Below are 20,871 nucleotides of genomic sequence, written 5' to 3' on the forward strand. Positions count from 1 at the left end.
TAATCCCAACCCTAACCACACCCCTAACCCTAATCCCAACCATAACCCTAACCACACTTCTAACCCTAATCCCAACCCTAATTCCAACCGTAAATGTAATCCAAACCCTAACTTTAGCCCCAACCCTAACCCTAACTTTAGCCAAACCCTAATCCTAACTTTACCCCCAACTCTAACCTTAACTTTAGCCCCAACCCTAACCCTAACTGTAGCCCCACCCTAACCCTAACCCTAACTGTAGCCCCAACCCTAACTTTAGCCCCAACCCTAACTTCAGCCCCAACCCTAACCCTAACTTTAGCCACAACTCTAACCCTAACTGTAGCCCCAACCCTAACTGTAGCCCTAACTGTAGCGCCAACCCTAACTGTAGCCCTAACCCTAACTTTAGCCCCAACCCTAACTTTTGCCCCAAGCCTAACCCTTACTTTAGCCCCAACCCTAACCCTAACTTTAGCCCCAACTCTAACCCTAACTTTAGCCCCAACCCTAACCCTAATGGGAAAATGGAAAAAAAATAAATTTTTTTAAATTTTTTTATTTATTTTCCCTAACTCAGGGGGTGATAAAGGGGCATTTGATTTACTTTTATAGTGGGTTTTTTTGCGGATTTTTATGATTCGCAGCCGTCACACACTAAAAGACGCTTTTTATTGCAAAAAATAGTTTTTGCGTCTCCACATTTTGAGAGCTATAATTTTTCCATATTTTGGTCCAGAGTTATGTGAGGTCTTGTTTTTTGAGGGACGAGTTGATGTTTTTATTGGTAACATTTTCGGGCACGTGACATTTTTTGATCGCTTTTTATTCCGATTTTTGTGAGGCAGAATGACCAAAAACCAGCTATTCATGAATTTCTTTTGGGAGGGGCGTTTATACCGTTCCACGTTTGGTAAAATTGATAAAGCAGTTTTATTCTTCGGGTCAGTACGATTACAGTGATACCTCATTTATATCATTTTTTTTATGTTTTGGCGCTTTTATACGATAAAAACTATTTTAATTAAAAAATAATTATTTTTGCATCGCTTTATTCTGAGGACTATAACTTTTTTATTTTTTCGCTGATGATGCTGTATGATGGCTCGTTTTTTGCAGGACAAGATGTCTTTTTCAGCGGTACCATCGTTATTTATATCCGTCTTTTTGATCGCGTGTTATTCCACCTTTTGGTTCGGCGGTATGATAATAAAGCATTGTTTTTTGCCTTGTTTTTTTTTTACGGTGTTCACTGAAAGGGTTAACTAGTGGGACAGTTTTATAGGTAGGGTCGTTACGGACGCGGAAAAACTAAATATGTGTACTTTTATTGTTTTTTTATTATTATTTAGATAAAGAAATGTATTTATTGGAACAATATATATATATTTTTCTTTATTTAGAAATTTTTTTTTTTTTTCCACATGTAATTTTTTTTTTTTTTACATTACCCCAGGAGGGGACATCACTGTATAGTGACAGATCGCTGATCTGACACTTTGTAGTGCACTGTGTCAGATCAGCGATCTGACAGGCACTACAGGGAGGCTTCCCGGCTCCTGCTCTGAGATCTCAGTCTGCGCATGCGCCGCCTCCGGCAGCCATTTTCCCGGAGGCCAGATTGATTCCCCAGGTGCAGACTGAGATCTCGGCAATGAGATTTTGTCTCCCAAAGGCCATCGGAGGTCACAGCATCGAGGCAATAGAAGTTCAGGGGCTCCAGACTTTCACAAAATGTCACCAGAGCTCCCCGCATCACCGAGCACCGCCAAACCTGCCGCACCAGGCTGGGATGAGATCATCGCCCTGCAGGGTCGGACTACTGGAAGAATCGCCCGACTCCTGCTGCCACCACACACATTCTGACTATAAGACGCACCCCCGATTTCCCAAAAAGTTTTTGGGAAAAAAGTGCTTCTTATACTGCCTTGTTACATATGTACGGTTTTGTAGGTTTTTGTACTTTTTCTTGCTTATTTAAATACTATTATGATAGATGTTAACAATAAACAAGGAATTTTTAGAGTTTAAAAACTTGTTTTTCTCCTTTCTTTAAAAAATTGCAATGTTTGTCTGATGGTGGGGTGACAAAGGGAGCCTCCTTGCCTTGTCGACTCCACGATCATTATTGATCGAATCTGAGCCCTTTGGTTGCCTGTGTAGGCAACTACTCATAAATGTTAATATGGTTGGCGTGGGCGACTAGAGGGTTGGCATCTTCCACCTGCTCTCTCCTCAATTTAATCAGTGCAGCAGAAGTCACTAAGATGTGCTGGACTAGATAAGAATTTCATTCATTAGTAGTTTTATTTCTAGATAGAGAACCCAGAATGACTGTTCAGTCAGGAGAATTAGACATTGGTGTGTGAGTGATAAAAATACATGCTTTACCTCAACATCGACATTAGGCGAGCTCTCCCTTGGATCATAGTCATACAAGGCAACCATTCTCCTTGTGGAAACAGAGTGTTGCCTTCCACTTCTCCTGTTTCGTTCTGTGCCAATTTAAAAAAAAAAAAGTCCGTACATTTAATTTACACCACAAATCTTTAAAAAAAAAGCTTGAATTTATGATCAAACTAACAAGCTGGACAAAAGACCACAGAGTGAAGTAGAAGCTGAAATGGGCAGTGATGACAGTTCTCTGCTACACACTGGTTCTTTCTTCCTAAGGCTGGTTTCACATTTGCGGAGGAGGGCTTTGCGGAGGACTGCTGCGTAGTTCCTCAGTTAAGCCCCGCCCACTGTCACGCCTCTTCCTTCAGCTCCGCCTATGTCATCATTTTCACGCTGCATGTTGCATTTTGTTGCGGTCGGCGCAGCGTGAAAATGAGGCATGCAGAGGCATCCACATACATCCACATGGCCTGTGTACCCAATGTTAAAGATAGGGCACGCAGGACACATGCCAATGTAGGCAGAGCTGAAGGAAGAGGCGCGGCAGTGGGAGGGGCTTAACGGAGGAGCTACGCAGCAGTCCTCTGCAAAGCCCTCATCCGCAAATGTGAAACTAGCCTAAAATACCCTATAGTAGGATGATCCCTTCAGCATGAGGAAATACAATGGCATCAACTTATGTATCTGCACAGATAAACACCATTTATGTACCATTTTGTTCTCCAAGCTGCATCATATAAAAGATTGCATTAGCAGTGTTAATTCCACTTCTTAACTATCCAGTTTATAGCTATAGGCAATATGCTTTTGAATTTGCTTAACTTTATACATTTTTGCGTGAATCAAGGTACAAAATAAAATATGTTTTGTTGTTTTGATTCCTTGCAAATTATTTATTACTAATTTATATTTGCAATCTGTTGGTTGGTTCAACACCACAAATCACAGTACCCATTAAAGGGAATCTGTCACAAGGTTTTTGCTATGTAATCTGAGAGTAGCAGTACTTAGAGGCTGAGACTCTGATTCCAGAGTTCTGTCACTTGCTGGTTTGTACATAATTTTAATGATAATCTCCTGCTGATAAAATACAAATTTTACTGAAACAACAACATGCTGCCTAGTAAGTGACACATCACTGGAATAAGACCATCAACCCCATCATCAAGTTTTTCTCAGATCACATAACAAAAACCTGTTGACTTATTCCCTTTAAGCTACAATGTAATGTGGCTGAGCAGTTTAAAAATTCTAACTGCACAGGGACAGTTTGGAACCATACACCCCCTTCATTGCTCTAGACTACTAGGGTACGGACATTAAATATTTCTTAACTTATACCCCTAGAAAGGCTGTAGATCTCCCTGCCCAAACCACGGAAGGTGTCATTAATCATTTTTCTGCACTAGATAATCGTACACTTTTAGATCGCCAAGAACAAATACGTTACCGTCTTCATCAGGACGGAAGACAATCAATCCTTCTATGTCCTAGAAACCAGAAATCTTACCATCCAAGCTAAGTATAGCTAATTATTTGAGGCAGCAACATGTATTTGCTGCTGTTTACAATTGACTGTTTTAGAGGGAAATGTGCCCAAGTTCCTAACTACTCATTGCACCAGCTAAAAAGCTTAGAAGGAAAAGGGCTAGAATAAGAATTATATAAATCCGAGTAAGTTTTGGACCTACACTTAATTATGCTTAATTAGCCTGGAATATATAATATAATATACTTATGAATTTAAAATATTTGTTCTTATAAAGCAGTGATTGGGAACCTCAGGCGAGAGGGCAGTTTACTGCCTTTGATGACCTTTTCTCTGACCTCTGGGTAGATTCCCGGGGACCGCAGTGTTGGGGTCAGCAGCTGCGTTTCGACAGCAGCTGCCCCTTGAATTGCTTCTTTCTCTGCAAGGGTGGCCACACTACTGAACACTACAGCACGTACAATTAAAGATTACGTTCTGGCCAGTGGCAGCATCAAAACGTACTTTGTGAGCGGAGTCAGCGCAATGTGCTCATGTCCCACAAAAGACCACAGCATCAGCCTCCATGTCACCTACTGTGATGTAAAATCCACAGCTCTATGATGCCTCCTGTAATGTATAATCTGCAGCCCCATGTCTCCTGTGATGTATATGCCCCAGCCCCTTGTTTCTTGTGATGTACAGTACAGACCAGAAGTTTGGACACACCTTCTCATTTAAAGATTTTTCTGTATTTTCATGACTATGAAAATTGTACATTCACACTGAAGGCATCAACACTATGAATTAACTCATGTGGAATTATATACTTAACAAAAAAGTGTGAAACCACTGAAATTATGTCTTATATTATAGGTTCTTCAAAGTAGCCACCTTTTGCTTTGATGACTGCTTTGCACACTCTTGGCATTCTCTTGATGAGCTTCAAGAGGTAGTCGCCGAGAATGCTCTTCTAACAATCTTGAAAGAGTTCCCAGGGATACTTAGCACTTGTTGGCCCTTTTGCCTTCACTCTGCGGTCCAGCTCACCCCAAACCATCTCGATTCGGTTCAGGTCTGGTGACTGTGGAGGCCAGGTCATCTGGCGTAGCACCCCATCACTCTCCTTCATGGTCAAATAGTGCTTACACAGCCTGGAGGTGTGTTTGGGGTCATTGTCCTGTTGAAAAATAAATGATGGTCCAACTAAACGCAAACCGGATGAAATAGCATGCCGCTGCAAGATGCTGTGGTAGCCATGCTGGTTCAGTATGCCTTCAATTTTGAATAAATCCCAAACAATGTTACCAGCAAAGCACCCCCACACCATCACACCTCCTCCTCCATGCTTCACGGTGGGAACCAAGCATGTAGAGTCCATCCGTTCACCTTTTCTGCGTCGCACAAATACAAAATGGTTGGAACCAAAGATCTCAAATTTGGACTCATCAGACCAAAGCACAGATTTCCATTGGTCTATTGTCCATTCCTTGTGTTCTTTAGCCCAAACAAGTCTCTTCTGCTTGTTGCCTGTCCTTAGCAGTGGTTTCCTAGCAGCTATTTTACCATGAAGGCTTGCTGCACAAAATCTCCTCTTAACAGTTGTTGTAGAGATGTGTCTGCTGCTAGAACTCTGTGTGGCATTGACCTGGTCTCTGATCTGAGCTGCTGTTAACCTGCGATTTCTGAGGCTGGTGACTCGGATAAACTTATCCTCAGAAGCAGAGGTGACTCTTGGTCTTCCTTTCCTGGGGCGATCCTCATGTGAGCCAGTTTCTTTGTAGTGCTTGATGGTTTTTGCCACTGCACTTCAAAGGGACACTTTCAAAGTTTTCCCAATTTTTCGGACTGACTGACCTTCATTTCTTGAAGTAATGATGGCCACTCGTTTTTCTTTACTTAGCTGCTTTTTTCTTGCCATAATACAAATTCTAACAGTCTATTCAGTAGGACTATCAGCTGTGTATCCACCAGACTTCTGCACAACACAACTGATGGTCCCAACACCATTTATAAGGCAAGAAATCCCACTTATTAAACCTGACAGGGCACTCCTATGAAGAGAAAACCATTCCCGGTGACTACCTCTTGAAGCTCATCAAGAGAATGCCAAGAGTGTGCAAAGCAGTCATCAAAGCAAAATGTGGGTACTTTGAAGAACCTAAAATATAAGACATAATTTCAGTTGCTTCACACTTTTTTGTTAAGTATATAATTCCACATGTGTTAATTCATAGTTTTGATGCCTTCAGTATGAATGTACAATTTTCATAGTCATGAAAATACAGAAAAATCTTTAAATGAGAAGGTATGTCCAAACTTTTGGTCTGTACTGTATATACTTCATCCCCAAGTTTCCTCTGATGTATTCAGTCATGGCCGAAAGTATTGGCACCCTTGAAATTGTTCCAGAAAATGAAAAAATTGCAAGAAAGGATAGTCCTGTTGGTAGATAAGCAGTCCCAATCAAGTTTCAAAGAAATTCAAGCTGACTTGCAGGTTCATGGTGCATCAGTGTAAGCGCAAACTATCCCTTGACATTTGAAAGAAATGAAAAGTTGGAACCACTGCTGACAGAGAGACATAAAATAGCTAGACTGCAGTTTCTCAAAATGTATGTGAGTAAGCCAAAATCCTTCTTGGAAAGCGTCTCATGGACAGATGAGACTAAGATAGATTTTTTTGGTAAAACACATTATTCTACTGTTTACTGAAAACAGAATGAAACCTACAAAGAAAATAACACAGTAGCTACAGTCAAATATGGTGGAGGATCAAAGTTGCTTTGGTATTGTTTTGCTACCTTTGACACTGGGTGCCTTGACTGTGTGCATGGCATCATGAAATCTGAAGATTACCAAAGGATTTTGTGTCACAATGTAGTGTCCAGTGCCAGAAAGCTGGGTTTGCGTCTTATGTCATGGTCTTCGAGCAGAACAATGACCCCCAAACATACTTCAGAAAGCACACAGAAATTGATGGAAACAAAGTGCTAGAGTTCATAAGTGGCCAGTAATGAGTACGGATCTAAATCCCATTGAACACCTGTGGAGAGATCTTACAATTGCTATTGGGAGAAGGCGTCCTTCAAATATGAAAGCCTTGGAGCAGTTACAGAAGAAGAGTGGTCCAAAATTCCAGTTGAGATGTGTAAGAAGCTTGTTGATGGTTAGTAGAAGCAATTGATTACAGTTATTTATTCTAAGGGTGTGCAACCAAATATTAAGTTGAGGGTGTCAACAATTTTGTCCGGCCCAATTTTGGGATTTTGTATGAAATTATGTCCACTTTTCCTTTTTATCTCTGTTTTTTGTCTTGTTCCGATAAACACAAAGGGAATAAACAGGTGTATAAAAAAACGTGTAATTGCAATTATTTTCTGTGAGAAATACTTCATTTGCTCTAACAATTTCAAGGGTGCCAACACTTTTGCCCACGACGGTATACTTCAGCTAGAGTGTATCCTATGTGATGTATATAGTCCAGCCCCGGTGTCATCTATGTGATATATACACAATAGTGTCTGTGTCTCCTATGTGATGTATGTACAGCGGTCTTGATATCTCCTATGCTTTGTATGTACAGCAGCCTCGGTGTTTCCCATTCTATGTATATACAGCAATGTTGGTGTTTCCTATGTGATGTGTATAGAAAGTCTTGGTGTCTCCTATGAGTTGTATATACAGTTGTCTCAGTGTCTCATGTGTTGTATATGACAGTCTAGGAGTCTCCTATGTAATATTTATACAACAGTCTTGATGTCTACTATGTAATGTATAGAGCTTTCTTTTTATCTTCTATCTGATGTATATGATGTGTATACGGTAGTCTTTGTGTCTCCAATGTGATGAATCCAGCAGTCTCAGTGTCCCCTATGTTATATATACTGCAGATCTTCCACTTCTTGAGTTCTATAAATGTAACATGAGCAGCAATGAATTTCCCACTGTGAGGAGATCTGCAGTGTAATATACTGTACATCTCTGTTTGGTACAACTTACTGCTTCGAGTTCTTTACAAAAAAAACCCTGAAAAATCAGTTACAAGTAGCAACACCATTGCTACCACCTAACATCACAGCCGCATAAAAAAGAAGCAGTTTCAGCCATCACATTAGAGGTGAGTTAATTCACTGTTTGACCAAAGGTCATTTTCAAGTTGATAATTTTGTACGGCCCCCGAAGGATGTTATAAACATCCAAATGGCCCTTGGCAGAAAAACGGTTCCACACCCCTGTTATAAAGCATAGAAGAACATTGGAGTGTGCTTTAAACAATCTTATGTACTCATCTTTCTGCAGGCAAACACTGTTTTCCTGTTAGCCAGTGCTGAAGTAAGTTTTACAGTAGGGCTCTCAGAGATGACAGGTGGCTTGTGTGCAGAGAGCACAGCTGCTTAAAGGGAATTTGTCACCTCATTTTTCGCATAACTGCGGCCACCGCCATTATGGGCTTATCTACAGCATTCTGTAATGCTGTAAATAAGCCCCCAATGTAACCTGAAGGATAAGAAAAACAAGCTAGATTATACTCACCCAGGGGTGGTTCGGTGTGGTCCGGGTCCGATGGGCATCGCAGGTCCGGGTCCGGCGCCTCCCATCTTCATGCGATGATGTCCTCGTCCTTGCTTCTGTCACGGCTCCTGCACAGGTGTAATTCTCTGCCCTGTTGAGGGCAGAGCAAAGTACTGCAGTGCACAGGCGCCAGGAAAGCTCAGCGAGGCCCAGCGCCTGTGCACTGCAGTACTTCAACAGGGCAAGTCAGTACGCCTGCGCAGGAGCTGCGACACGAAGCAAGGAGGATGATGACATCGTATGAAGATGGGAGGCGCTGGACCCGGACCTGTGACACCCACAGGACCCAGACCGCACCGGACGGCCCCTGGGTGAGTATAATATAACCTGTTTTTCTTATCTTTCAGGGTACATTGGGGGCTTATCTACAGCATTACAGAATGCTGTAGATAAGCCACTGATGGCAGTGGCCTCAGCTTATATTCGAAAAATGAGGTGATAGATTCCCTTTAACCAATCGGTGCACAGCTGTCCCACCAGATCACTGTGCACGTTGCATTTGCAGTTGGCATTTTTTTTAGACTGTTCGCATTACCAGTTATTAAATTGTAATCACTATATTGGTTTATTTGTTGCGGTGTCGAATGTAAAACTGTTGATTCCCAGATTGTTTGACTAGATTCTAAAATACCTCATTTTATATTTGGCTCTTGGCTATTACCAACTATGTTCCCACTTTGATTATGGCATCTGACATCTGTGTTCCTTCTCCAACCATTTGTATCTTTTCTCTCCATAATACCCTACAGCTCTATTGTTCAGCACTGCCAATCGGCAACCATTTGGGGGAACCGTAATCTGGGTATTCATCTGCAGTTATTCTTGTGGAGGGTGGGGGAGGTAATCGTTAAGACTAGTTCATCTGTCTATGTTCCCACTATCAGTAAGTACAAACAATGTTTTAGCATCATATCGCCAAACATGGTCTGCTAAAATTGTCATCTTGTCCCACAAAAAACAAATTGTCATACAGCTCCTCTAGCGAAAAAATAAAAAGTCAACTCACTCTCAGAATAAAGGGATGCAAAATTAATTATTTTTTCTATAAAAGTTTTCACTGTGTAAAAGCACCAAAACATTAAAAAATATATATATAAATGTGGTATCACTGTAATAATACTGAACCGAAGAATTAAACTGCCTTATCAATTTTACCACACGAGGAACGACAAAAAAAGAAAAAAATCCTGATTTCCTTGTTTTTCTTCATTCTGCCTCACAAAAATTGAAATAGAAAGCAATCCAAAAAATGTCATGTGTCTGAAAATGGTACCAATAAAACCTCGACTCATCCAGCAAAAAATAATCGCTCACATGACTCTGTGGGATGAAATATGGAATAATTATAGCTCTTAAAATATGGCAATGCAAAAACTAATTTTTGCAATAAAAAGTGTTTTGTTAGTATATGACAGCTGCCAAACATAATAAAACTATCTAAATTTGGTATCGCTGTAATCCCACCGACCCGAAGAATAAAGGCGCCGTATCACTTATACTACACAAGGAACGGTGTAAAAAAATCCAAACAATTATTCACCTGCCGTTGATTTGTTCATTCTGCCTCCTAAAGATCGCAGTAAGGCTTAGCGCACATTTATCCTGAGCTTTGTGCTGAGCACTTGCCTCAGAGTTTCAGTGTAAATCTTTGAAATACGTGATTCAGACGGAACCCCATATCGACAAAAGATTCACTATAATGAGGCAGATGGAGGCACTGTGGATGCCGTCTGGCCCATGTTCCACCAATAGATCCATTGAGGGTTTCATCTGAATCACATCACTCTGAGATTTACATGAAAACCCCAATGTAAGAGCTCAGCGTAAAGCGACAGATAAATGTGATCACAAACGTTTTGTAAAATATTCCTAACAAAAGCTTCAACTCAATCCACAGAAAAAAACAACTCCCCATTCAGGTCCATCATCTGTTAATGGAAATATAGGGGCTTCCACGTTTCCGGTAGTACAAAGACTCCAGAAAAGTGAAATGGCTCCTCGCCCTTCAAAAGAAATTTGGCAAATTTTGTGCTCACAAATCCTAATCCCCATCCCTTCTGAGCCCCACAGTGTATTTAAGCCACATTTAGCATCCACATGTTTGTCATTTCTGAAGCGATGAAAGCCCTATGGGTGTATATCTCCAGCAGCATAAACTGGGCATAACAGACTTGTCACTATAAGGTACTGGTCACAAAAACATACTGATCACTAAAACAGGAGTTTAAATTTTCACTCAGCGACATCCACTGCTGTTTGCTTTTGTAAAACACCAATGGAGTCTAAATCGTCACTACACCTGTAGATTGAATACAATTTCAAGATACCTGAAGGTGCCTCATTCATCTGTAGAAACAACTATATGCAAGTACAAACAAGATGGGAATGTCCAGCCATCATGTCACTCAGAAAGGAGACGGGTTCTGTGTCCAAGAGATGAACATGCTTTGGTCCGATATGTGCATATCAACCCAAGCACAAAAGCAAAAGACCTTAAGAAAATTATACCCCAAGCTCTGACACATGTCTCCCACTCGTCTAACAACGCCGGCTCCTGCAGCTGCGTCTCTCATATGCTCCTGGCGTATCGCTGCACCTGTTTCCACAACAGCGCTATCGCCATTGGATACACAATACGTGCCAGCATTCGCTAAATAGCCACTGGTGTTGGCTTCTGCTGCAACACTATCCAGCTCTTCCCAAGACCCATTCGTGTCTGCATGCAGAAATTTACCACGTACGGAATTACAGTCTTATAGACATATATAATCAGCGTGGCGTCATTTTTTGACCCTTGTGCATAACTTCCCCTATTTTGGATTTTGTCCATTCACACTTACTTCAACCACCCATATTGACATTTCGTTTTCTAACCTAGAACAATTTTTTCAAGGGCGGCATTCTGATCAAGGCCATTAACTGGCCGAAACGTTAATTTGTGTCAGTTCACCTGACACCTGTATTAAATTTTTCACTTGAAGCAAAATTCCTCAATTTGTACGAGTGCAGTGATTAAACCGCTGCATGACCAGCTCTATCCTCACCTACTGTATCCTCACCCATCCCTTGTAGATTGTGAGCCTTCACGGGCAGGGTCCTCTCTCCTACTGTACTAGTTATGACTTGTATTGTTCAAGATTATTGTACTTGTTTTTATTATGTATACCCCTCCTCACTTGTAAAGCGCCATGGAATAAATGGCGCTATAACAATAAATAATAATAATAATAATAATAATAATAATAAATACTCTATTATGAAAATTATGGCAGAAGCTAGTAAGATTGTGTCAATATCCACAGTGACAAAAGTTCTGTATCAACATGGACTTAAAGGCCACTCTGCCAGGAAGAAGCGATTACTCCAAAAGAGACATAAAAAATCCAGATTAATGTTTGCAAATGCACACAGGAACAAAGACCTTAATTTTTGGAGACATGTCTTGTGGTCTGATGAAACTAAAATTGAACTTTTTGGCCATAATGCCCATCGTTATGTTTGGAGGAAAAAGGGAGAAGCTTGGAAGCCTAAGAACACCATCCCAACTGTGAATCACGGGGGTGGCAGCATCATGTTGTGGGGTTGTTTTGCTGCAGGATGGACAGGATATTTCACAAAATAGATGGCATCATGAAACATGAAGATTATGTGGCAATACTGAAGCAACATCTCAAAATGCAGTTAAAGCTTTGGCAGAAATGAGTCTTCCAAATGGACAGTGACTGGAAGCATATTGCTAAAATGGTAACAAAGTGGCCTAAGGATAACAAAGTCAATGTTTTGGAGAGACTATCACAAAGCCCTGATCTCAATCCTATTGAAAGTGTATGGGTAAAGCTGAAAAGGCAGGTACGAGCAAGTTGACCAACAAACCTTGATCAGTTACACAGTTTTGTCAGGGTAAATGGGTGAAAAATTCCAACCAACTATTGTGAGAAGCATGTGGAAGGATATCCCAAACGTTTGACCAAAGTCATTCACTTTAAGGGCAATGGTACCAAATACTAATGAAAAGTATATAAACTTTTGACTTTTTCACTAAGTAATAAAAATGCTTTAAAACATTCTCTCTCTCTAATTATTCTGGCATTTGGCAAATATTAATAATTATGGTAATCCTAATTGACCTAAAACAGGAAAGGTTTATTTTGATTTCATCTCAGATATTGAGAAAAACATGCATATGCAATTTTAATATAGCGTATGTAAACTTCTGGTTTCAACTGTAGATAAGTTCCCTGAGGGGTCTAGCTTCCAAAATGGTGTCACTTGTGGGGGATTTTTACTGTTTAGGCACATTAGGGGCTCTCCAAACACGACATGGCATCTGCTAATTGTTCTAGCAAATTTTGCATTCAAAAACTCAAATGGAGCTCCTTCCTTTCTGAGCTCTGCTGTGGGCCAAAACAGTAGTTTTCCCCCACATATGGGGTGTCAGCATGCTCAGGAGAAATTGCACAACAAATTTCGGGGTCCAATTTTTCCTGTTACTCTTGTGAAAAATTTGGGTCTAAAGTAAATTTTTTGTTCATTTTTTTTTACACATACCAAAAATTCCTTTGAAGCACGTGAAGGGTTAATACATTTCTTGAATGTGGCTTTGAGCACCTTGAGGGGTGCAGTTTTTAGAATTGTGTCACTTTTGGGTCTTTCCTATCATATAGATCCCTCAATGTCATTTCAAAATTTGAGGTGGTCCCTAAAAAAATGGTTTTGTACATTTTGTTGGAAAAATGAGAAATTTCTGGTCAACTTTTCACCCCTATAACTCCCTAACAAAAAAAAATGTTTACAAAATTGTACTGCTGTAAAGTAGACATGTGGGAAATGTTATTATTAACTATATTGTGTGACATGACTCTCTGATTTAAGGGCATAAGAATTCACAGTTTGAAAATTGCAATATTTTCCAAATTTTCAAAGTTTTTGTTTTTTTCATAAATAAACGCAAGTCATATCAAAGAAATTGTACCACTAACATGAAGTACAATATGTCACAAAAAACAATCTCAAAATCAGTTGGATCGATTGAAGCGTTCCAGTGTTATTACCTCATAAAGTGATAGGAGTCAGAATTGTAAAAATTGGCCTGGTCATTAATGTGAAAACCACCTTGGGGGGTAAAGGGATTAACCAATTTTGAACAGCTGACATGTGCCCACAATAGGCGTGGGTGGAATCGCGATCCACCCATGCCTATTAACTAGCTAAATGCCGCTGTCAAAGTCTGACAGCGGTAGTTAACCAGCGCATCCGGCAAGAAATGCACACACCGCTGACCCCCGCCATATGCTACATAGAGGCAATCTGAGCATCACCTCTATGTAGCAAAGCTGATCAAGTTGTGGCAGCTTCTAGCCTCCTATGGAGGATATTGAAGCATGCCAAAAGTAAAAAAAAAGTTTTTAAAAATATGAAAAAATAAATAAATAAAAGTTCAAATCACCACCCTTTCACTCCATTCAAAATAAAACAGTAAAAAAATCAAACCTACACATCTTTGGTATCGCCGTGTTCAGAATCACCCGATCTATCAATCAAAAAAAGAATTAACCTGATCGCTAAACGGCATAGCGAGAAAAAAGTCAAAACGCCAGTATTACCATTTTTGGTCGCCATGACATTTGCATTAAAATGTCATAAAAAAATCAAAAGAACGTATCTGCATCCAAATGGTATCATTAAAAACCTCAGCTCGGCACGCAAAAATAAGCCCTCACCCAACCCCAGATCATGAAAAATGGAGACGCTACGGGTATCGGAAAAATGCACTATTTCTTTTTTTTTAGCAAAGTTTGGAATTTTTTTTCACTACTTAGTAGTGTTGAGCGATACCTTCCGATACTTGAAAGTATCGGTATCGGATAGTATCGGCCGATACCCGAAAAATATCAGATATCGCCGATACCGATACCCGATACCAATACAAGTTAATGGGACACAAGTATCGGAAGCTATCCTGGATGGTTCCCAGGGTCTGAAGGAGAGGAAACTCTCCTTCAGGCCCTGGGATCCATATTCATGTAAAAATAAAGAATTAAAATAAAAAATATGGAAATACTCACCCGTCCGGCGGCCCCTGGACCTTACCGATTGTAACCGGCAGCCTCCGTTCCTAAGAATGAGGAGTTTAGGACCCTCGATGACATCGCGGCTTGTGATTGGTCGCGTGCCACTCATGTGACCGCTCACGCGACCAATCACAAGCCGCGACGTCATCAAGGGTCCTAAACTCCTCATTCTTAGGAATGGAGGCTGCCGGTTACAATCGGTAAGGTCCAGGGGCCGCCGGATGGGTGAGTATATCCATATTTTTTATTTTAATTCTTTATTTTTTACATGAATATGGTTCCCAGGGCATGAAGGAGAGTCTCCTCTCCTCCAGACCCTGGGAACCATACACTGGGAACTTCTGATTCCGATTTCCCATACCACAAAAATATCGGAACTCGGTATCGGAATTCCGATACCGCAAGTATCGGCCGATACCCGATACTTGCGGTATCGGAATGCTCAACACTACTACTTAGATAAAAAAGAGCCTAGACATGTTTGATGTCTATATACTCGTAATGACCTGGAGAATCAAATTGGCAGGTCAGTTTCAGCACTTAGTGAACCTAGCAAAAAAGCCAAACAAAACACAAGTGTGGAATTGCACTTTTTTTGCAATTTCACGGCACTTGGAATTTTTTTCCCGTTTTCTAGTACACGGCATGGTAAAACCAATGGTGTCATTCAAAACTGTACAACTTGTCCCACAAAAAATATGCCCTCACATGGCCATATTGAGAGAAAAATAAAAAAGTTATGGCTCTGGGAAGGAGGGGAGTGAAAAACCAAAATGCAAAACCGGAAAAAGCTCTGGGGGTTAAGGGGTTATAAAGGGCTTTATTACTGCATAAGGGCATAGAGGGGGAACTATAGCAGTTGAGAAATAAAAGAGTATGGTGTGAGTTGTGGGAGGCACAAAACTGATATACTGGGATGTATTTATTACCGCTTTGGGGCACAATTTAGTTTATTTAGAGCTGGGTAAAAGCAGTGAGGCAACAATGTCTGTCACTTTTTGCAGAAACAAGATCTTGATGGCATGATATCATGGTGTTCTGGTCCGGATAGACAACATGTGGAATTAATGACTTTGATCACATACAACATTACAGTAATGGATTTAACTGTACACTATACACATACTGCTCTGGCAAACATTAAAGGGACTCTGTCACCTGATTTTGGCGGGCTATGTTAATGCACTGTTTTCGGTCCGATGGGCGGTGTTTCTTCTTTTTTCCTTCACCCCATCATTCCCTGCTGTCAGCAATATTTTCCTGAATTGGAGTACGTGTCCTCCATAGTTGGCGCGTGCACAATGCAATCTTCGGTTGTGCACGTATGCTTTGCCCATCTGCGGGCAAAGCTGAAAAGCATTACTGCGCATGCGCCGGCGCACTATGTTCCGGAAGTAATTCTCTGTGTTCTGGGACATAGTGCGACGGCGCATGCGCAGTAATGCTTTTCGGCAGAAAGTTGTCAAACAGTGGTGGGTGTGGAGTTATACAAAACTCATGAATATGGGGGACTACATTGAAGCGGATTTACTAGTCATCTAGTGATAATTTTCTGCTGATAAAACGGTGATGTTATCAAATCTCCAGCAAGCAGCCCAGTAAGTGATACATCACCGGAATGAGGGTCACAGTCTCTACAATATGTTGCTCTCACATTAAGTGTAAAAACCCTGGTGATAGATTCCTTTTAATCTGAGCATTAAGTGATAGGTTATTTTATTTTATAATTAATACAATGAAAAGGATTTGCAGACCCATAGTGCATCAAAAATAATATCATTTGGGGGTAACCACTATAAGAATTAATTTAGACCAGTACCGCCACTTATGTAAAATATGTCAAGTATAAATTGAAATGTTATCACAATTAAACAAGCAATAATCTTTATTACAAAAAAAATTACACAGTAAGAAAAAGGACATTACAAACAAGCCCATAAAAAACCCTTAAAAACAGTTAAGGCAGCGTGATTCAGACAAATTATTACATCCAGTATACTAAATACACAAGTACATAGCCATGTTCAAGATGATTACAAGGCAATGGAGTGAGTGTAAAGAGCAAAACAGATAATGCTACTAGGTGTTAGTAATCTGCACTAGGCAGTAACCCCTATAAAGCAGCGGAAATATATTAACGAGACATAGCTCAATGATACATACCATGTGCCGTTATAGTTGGAAGAACCGCTCTGCAGAGCAACCTAAAACACGTTTCGCTTGCAGCTTTGTCAGAGGGTACTGAGGCAGTGTTCCAGTGGGTATATACAGAGTTTACCTGAGTTCGGAGTTAGATTTTTGGAACATATCAGAGATATAAAAAATGTTGCTAAAATTGTGGAAACAGATAAATTGTTAAAATTAAAAAACATTCCCAAGCACTTTAAAGAATACGAATACCATGACTGCAATTGGTGGCTGCTACAATTTCGGGATATAGATAAGGTTCAGATTATACAGTGCCTTTCGAAAGTATTCGGCTCCCTGGAACTTTTCAACCTTTTCCCACATATCATGCTTCAAACATAAAGATACCAAATGTAAATTTTGGTGAAGAATCAACAACAACTGGAAAACAATTGTGAAGTTGAACAAAATTTATTGGTTATTTTAAATTTTTGTGGAAAATCAAAAACTGAAAAGTGGGGCATGCAATATTATTCGGCCCCTTTAACTTAATACTTTGTTGTGCCACCTTTTGCTGCGATTACAACTGCAAGTCGCTTGGGGTATGTCTATCAGTTTTGTACATCGAGAGACTGAAATTCTTGCCCATTCTTCCTTGGCAAACAGCTAGAGCTCAGTGAGGATTGATGGAGATCGTTTGTGAACAGCAGTTTTCAGCTCTTTCCACAGATTCTCGATTGGATTGAGGTCTGGACTTTGACTTGGCCATTCTAACACCTGGATACGTTTATTTGTGAACCATTCCATTGTAGATTTTGCTTTATGTTTGGGATCATTGTCTTGTTGGAAGACAAATCTCCGTCCCAGTCTCAGGTCTTTTGCAGACTAAAACAGGTTTTCTTCAAAAATGGTCCTGTATTTGGCTCCATCCATCTTCTTAACAAAGCAGAATCTGCATATAGAGTGTGAGTCCTGCAGATGATCCCACTAACGAGTAACAAAAAAAGTAAAAAGTGGAAAAAATAAAACATAACTTTTAATATACAAAAGCAGATAAAAATAAGTCACCCAAGTCAACACTTAATACAGGGCCATGTCACCGCCATATAAAATGGACCTTGAAAGATGACACGCCCTAAACAGGATTAAAAGTTTCCGACAATATATGCTGAATCAATCTGAGATAAGGTTCCAAAAGAAGCTGTGCAACAATATATAAGACAGCAACTGACCCTATACAACCAGACGCATATAGAAACAATAGACAGTAATCAGCATGTACTGTAAAATATGCTTACTGTACTATTAAACAGAAAGGAACGGTCTCACCAATTCCATAAGGCAGGCATCGGAGCTCCGGATTTACTTTGATCAGACAGACATCCGGTTCATGGAGAGATGACAATCCCTATGTCGATCCCTATGGGGCTACAATAGGCTATCCCCCAAGCTCCTGCCCTTACAAGGGCAGTCCACATCTACCCCTGTAAACATATGCCCTGCACTCTCCCTAAGTTGTCCCAACACGTTTCTTCCAAGCTCAAGTCATCAGGGGACTTGCTTGTATGAGGAGATTGTGTGCTGATAACAGAGGGACAAAAAGTCCTGCCCCCCTCTATGCTGTCCTGCAGGACATCCATCTTCCCATCAATTTTAACCATCTTCCCTGTCCCTGCTGAAGAAAAGCAGGCCCAAACCATGATGCTGCCACCACCATGTTTGACAGTGGGGATGGTGTGTTCAGGGTGATGAGCTGTTTTGCCTTTACACCAAACATATCGTTTGGCATTGTTGCCAAAAAGTTCGATTTTGGTTTCATTAGGTAGCTTGTTGCAAATTTTAAACAAAACTTTTTTTTCATATCTTTGAGAAATGGCTTTCTTTTTGCCACTCTTCCATAAAGGCCAGATTTGTGCAGTGTACGACTGATTGTTGTCCTATGGACAGACTGTCCCACCTCAACTGTAGATCTCTGTAGTTCATTCAGAGTGATCATGGCCTCTTGCTGCATCTCTGTTCAGTCTTCTCCTTGTTTGAGATGAAAGCTTAGAGGGATGGCCTGGTCTTGGTAGATTTGCAGTGGTATTATACTCCTTCCATTTCAATATGATTGCTTGCACAGTGATCCTTGGGATGTTTAAAGTTTTGGAAATCATTTTCTATCCAAATCCAGCTTTAAACTTCTCCACAACAGTATCACGGACCTGCCTGTTGTGTTCCCTGGTCTTCATGATGCTCTCTGTGCTTCAAACAGAACCCTGAGACTATCACAGAGCAGGTGCATTTATACAGAGACTTAATTACACACAGGTGGATTATATTTATCATCCTTAGACATTTAGGACAACATTGGATCACTCAGAGATCCATCTGGAGTGAGTTTGCTGCACTGAAAGTAAAGGGGCCGAATAATATTGCACGCCCCACTGTTCAGTTTTTGAATTTCCACAAAAATATAAAATGATCAATAAATTTTTGTTTAACTTCACAATTGGGTTCCACTTGTTTTGATTCTTCATCAAAAATTTACATTTGGTATCTTTATGTTTGAAGCATGATATGTGGGAAAAGGTTGAAAAGTTCCAGGGAGGCGAATACTTTCGCAAGGCACTGTAGATAAGGTTCATTTTGGGCCTAGGGGTGGTGACTTTGTTACAATGCTGCATCAAAGGGAGATCAAATGGATCACCACATTTGATACTGTTAAACCAAGAGGCCTTAATGGATCACGAAGGAAGGTCCAACTCCATGATATCTATAAAAAAAGGTTTTTTCAGAATTCATTAAAAAAAATCTTTTTGATACAATCAGTATAAATGTCACAAGTCCCCCATAGGCCTTAATGATCTAGTTAGTTTTGCTTCCTTTCTTTAGAACCTTATGCACTGCAGTTTATGGGGTCGTAGCTATGGGGGTCTTACTATCATATTTGCTGTATATAATTTGTATGTCCTATTTTAATTGTATGTGTTTGTACCATTTCAAGTTCAATTTGTGGGTTTATTAGCAACTAAATGGTTTCCCTATGTACTATTTACTATCATCTATAACAGTGATTTCAAACCAGTGTTCCGCGGCACACTAGTGTGCCACGACACATGGTCGGGTGTGCCGCGGGGAAAGTTCCCCAAACTATGGTGCCCCCTTTGTTTTGTTCCCCGGCAATGCACAGCGATGCGCAGTCACGGAATAACACATGCGCGAGCTTTGAACGCTCGCGCGACCTAATGACGTCACCGAGGCCGGCGCGTCATCCTGAGAGCGGAGAGACTCTCGCATTTGCCCGCCGCCAAGGTAATGCCCGCCAATAATGCTGTGTATAATCATTAAGTCAGCAACAGCTCATTAACAGTTAATCAGCTGTTGCTGACTATATGAGCTTTTGCCTGAGTATATGAACTGTTGGCAGAATACTCAGCATATGAGCTGGTACTTTTAGTACCTGGCAGAGGTCCTTTAAGTGTGGCAGATAATGTAATACTCTTCTATTTTAGTGTGTGGCTGCGCACACTATCTCAGCAGTGATGGAGAAGTATTTGAGAATGGAAAAGGCAAATGCCGAACAGGACCCTGGACACAATTCTAACCCAGATGAAGGCCCTAGTATGAGAGGTCGACAAAAGAAAAAAGACAAGACGGTGAGCTCAAGGCAATACAGTGAAAGCTATCTTTCATTTGGATTTACTTTCACTGGGGATGCGAAAGCACCAACACCACTGTGCTTGGTGTGTGGTGAGAAGCTATCCAATAGCGCCATGGTGCCAAGCAAGCTTAAACTCTATCTCCAAACGAAACACCCTTCCGTTCAAAACAAGCCGATGGAGTATTTTGTACGCTTACGTACAAACAATGAGAAAGGGGCAACTTTTTTGAGAAAAAACACAAAGGTAAATGAGAGAGCCCTCAAAGCTAGCTACATTGTTGCTGAACTCATAGCTAAATCAAAAAAGTCACACACTGTGGCAGAAACATTAATACTGCCAGCTTGTAAAGCTATTGTAAATGAGATGCTTGGCCCTGACGCAGCCAAAGAGATAGCTAAAGTGCCTCTCTCTGATAAAACAATTGCCAGACGGATTGATGACATGTCTGCGGACATTGAAACAGTTGTTTTGGAAAAGGTGCGGATCAGTAAGAAATTTGCCTTGCAACTTGATGAGTCGACGGATATCAGTGGACATTGTCAGCTGTTGGCCAATGTGCGTTTTGTGGATGGAGAAGCCATTAGAGAAAACTTCCTATTTTGCAAGGCACT

The 20,871-nt window shown here is 40.7% G+C and overlaps 1 protein-coding gene across 22 annotated transcripts in view; it reads right to left on the reverse strand.

Annotated features, from left to right (window-relative positions):
- Positions 1–20,871, reverse strand: part of RIMBP2 (RIMS binding protein 2) — an 817,544-nt gene that overhangs the window by 43,977 nt on the left and 752,696 nt on the right. For 21 of the 22 annotated variants that reach the window (XR_013223594.1, XM_077293289.1, XM_077293285.1 and 18 more), the window contains one exon: positions 2,371–2,474. The exons of the other annotated variant lie outside the window; for it this stretch is intronic. Coding sequence is in view for 20 of the 21 variants with exons in the window: in XM_077293289.1 (XP_077149404.1) it covers positions 2,371–2,474 (104 nt within the window). In the remaining variant the exon portion in view is untranslated. The remainder of the gene's footprint in view (positions 1–2,370; positions 2,475–20,871) is intronic. 22 annotated transcript variants of the gene reach the window in all.

Source organism: Ranitomeya variabilis, chromosome 1, assembly GCF_051348905.1.
Source record: "Ranitomeya variabilis isolate aRanVar5 chromosome 1, aRanVar5.hap1, whole genome shotgun sequence".
Classification (NCBI taxonomy): Eukaryota; Metazoa; Chordata; class Amphibia; order Anura; family Dendrobatidae; genus Ranitomeya; species Ranitomeya variabilis.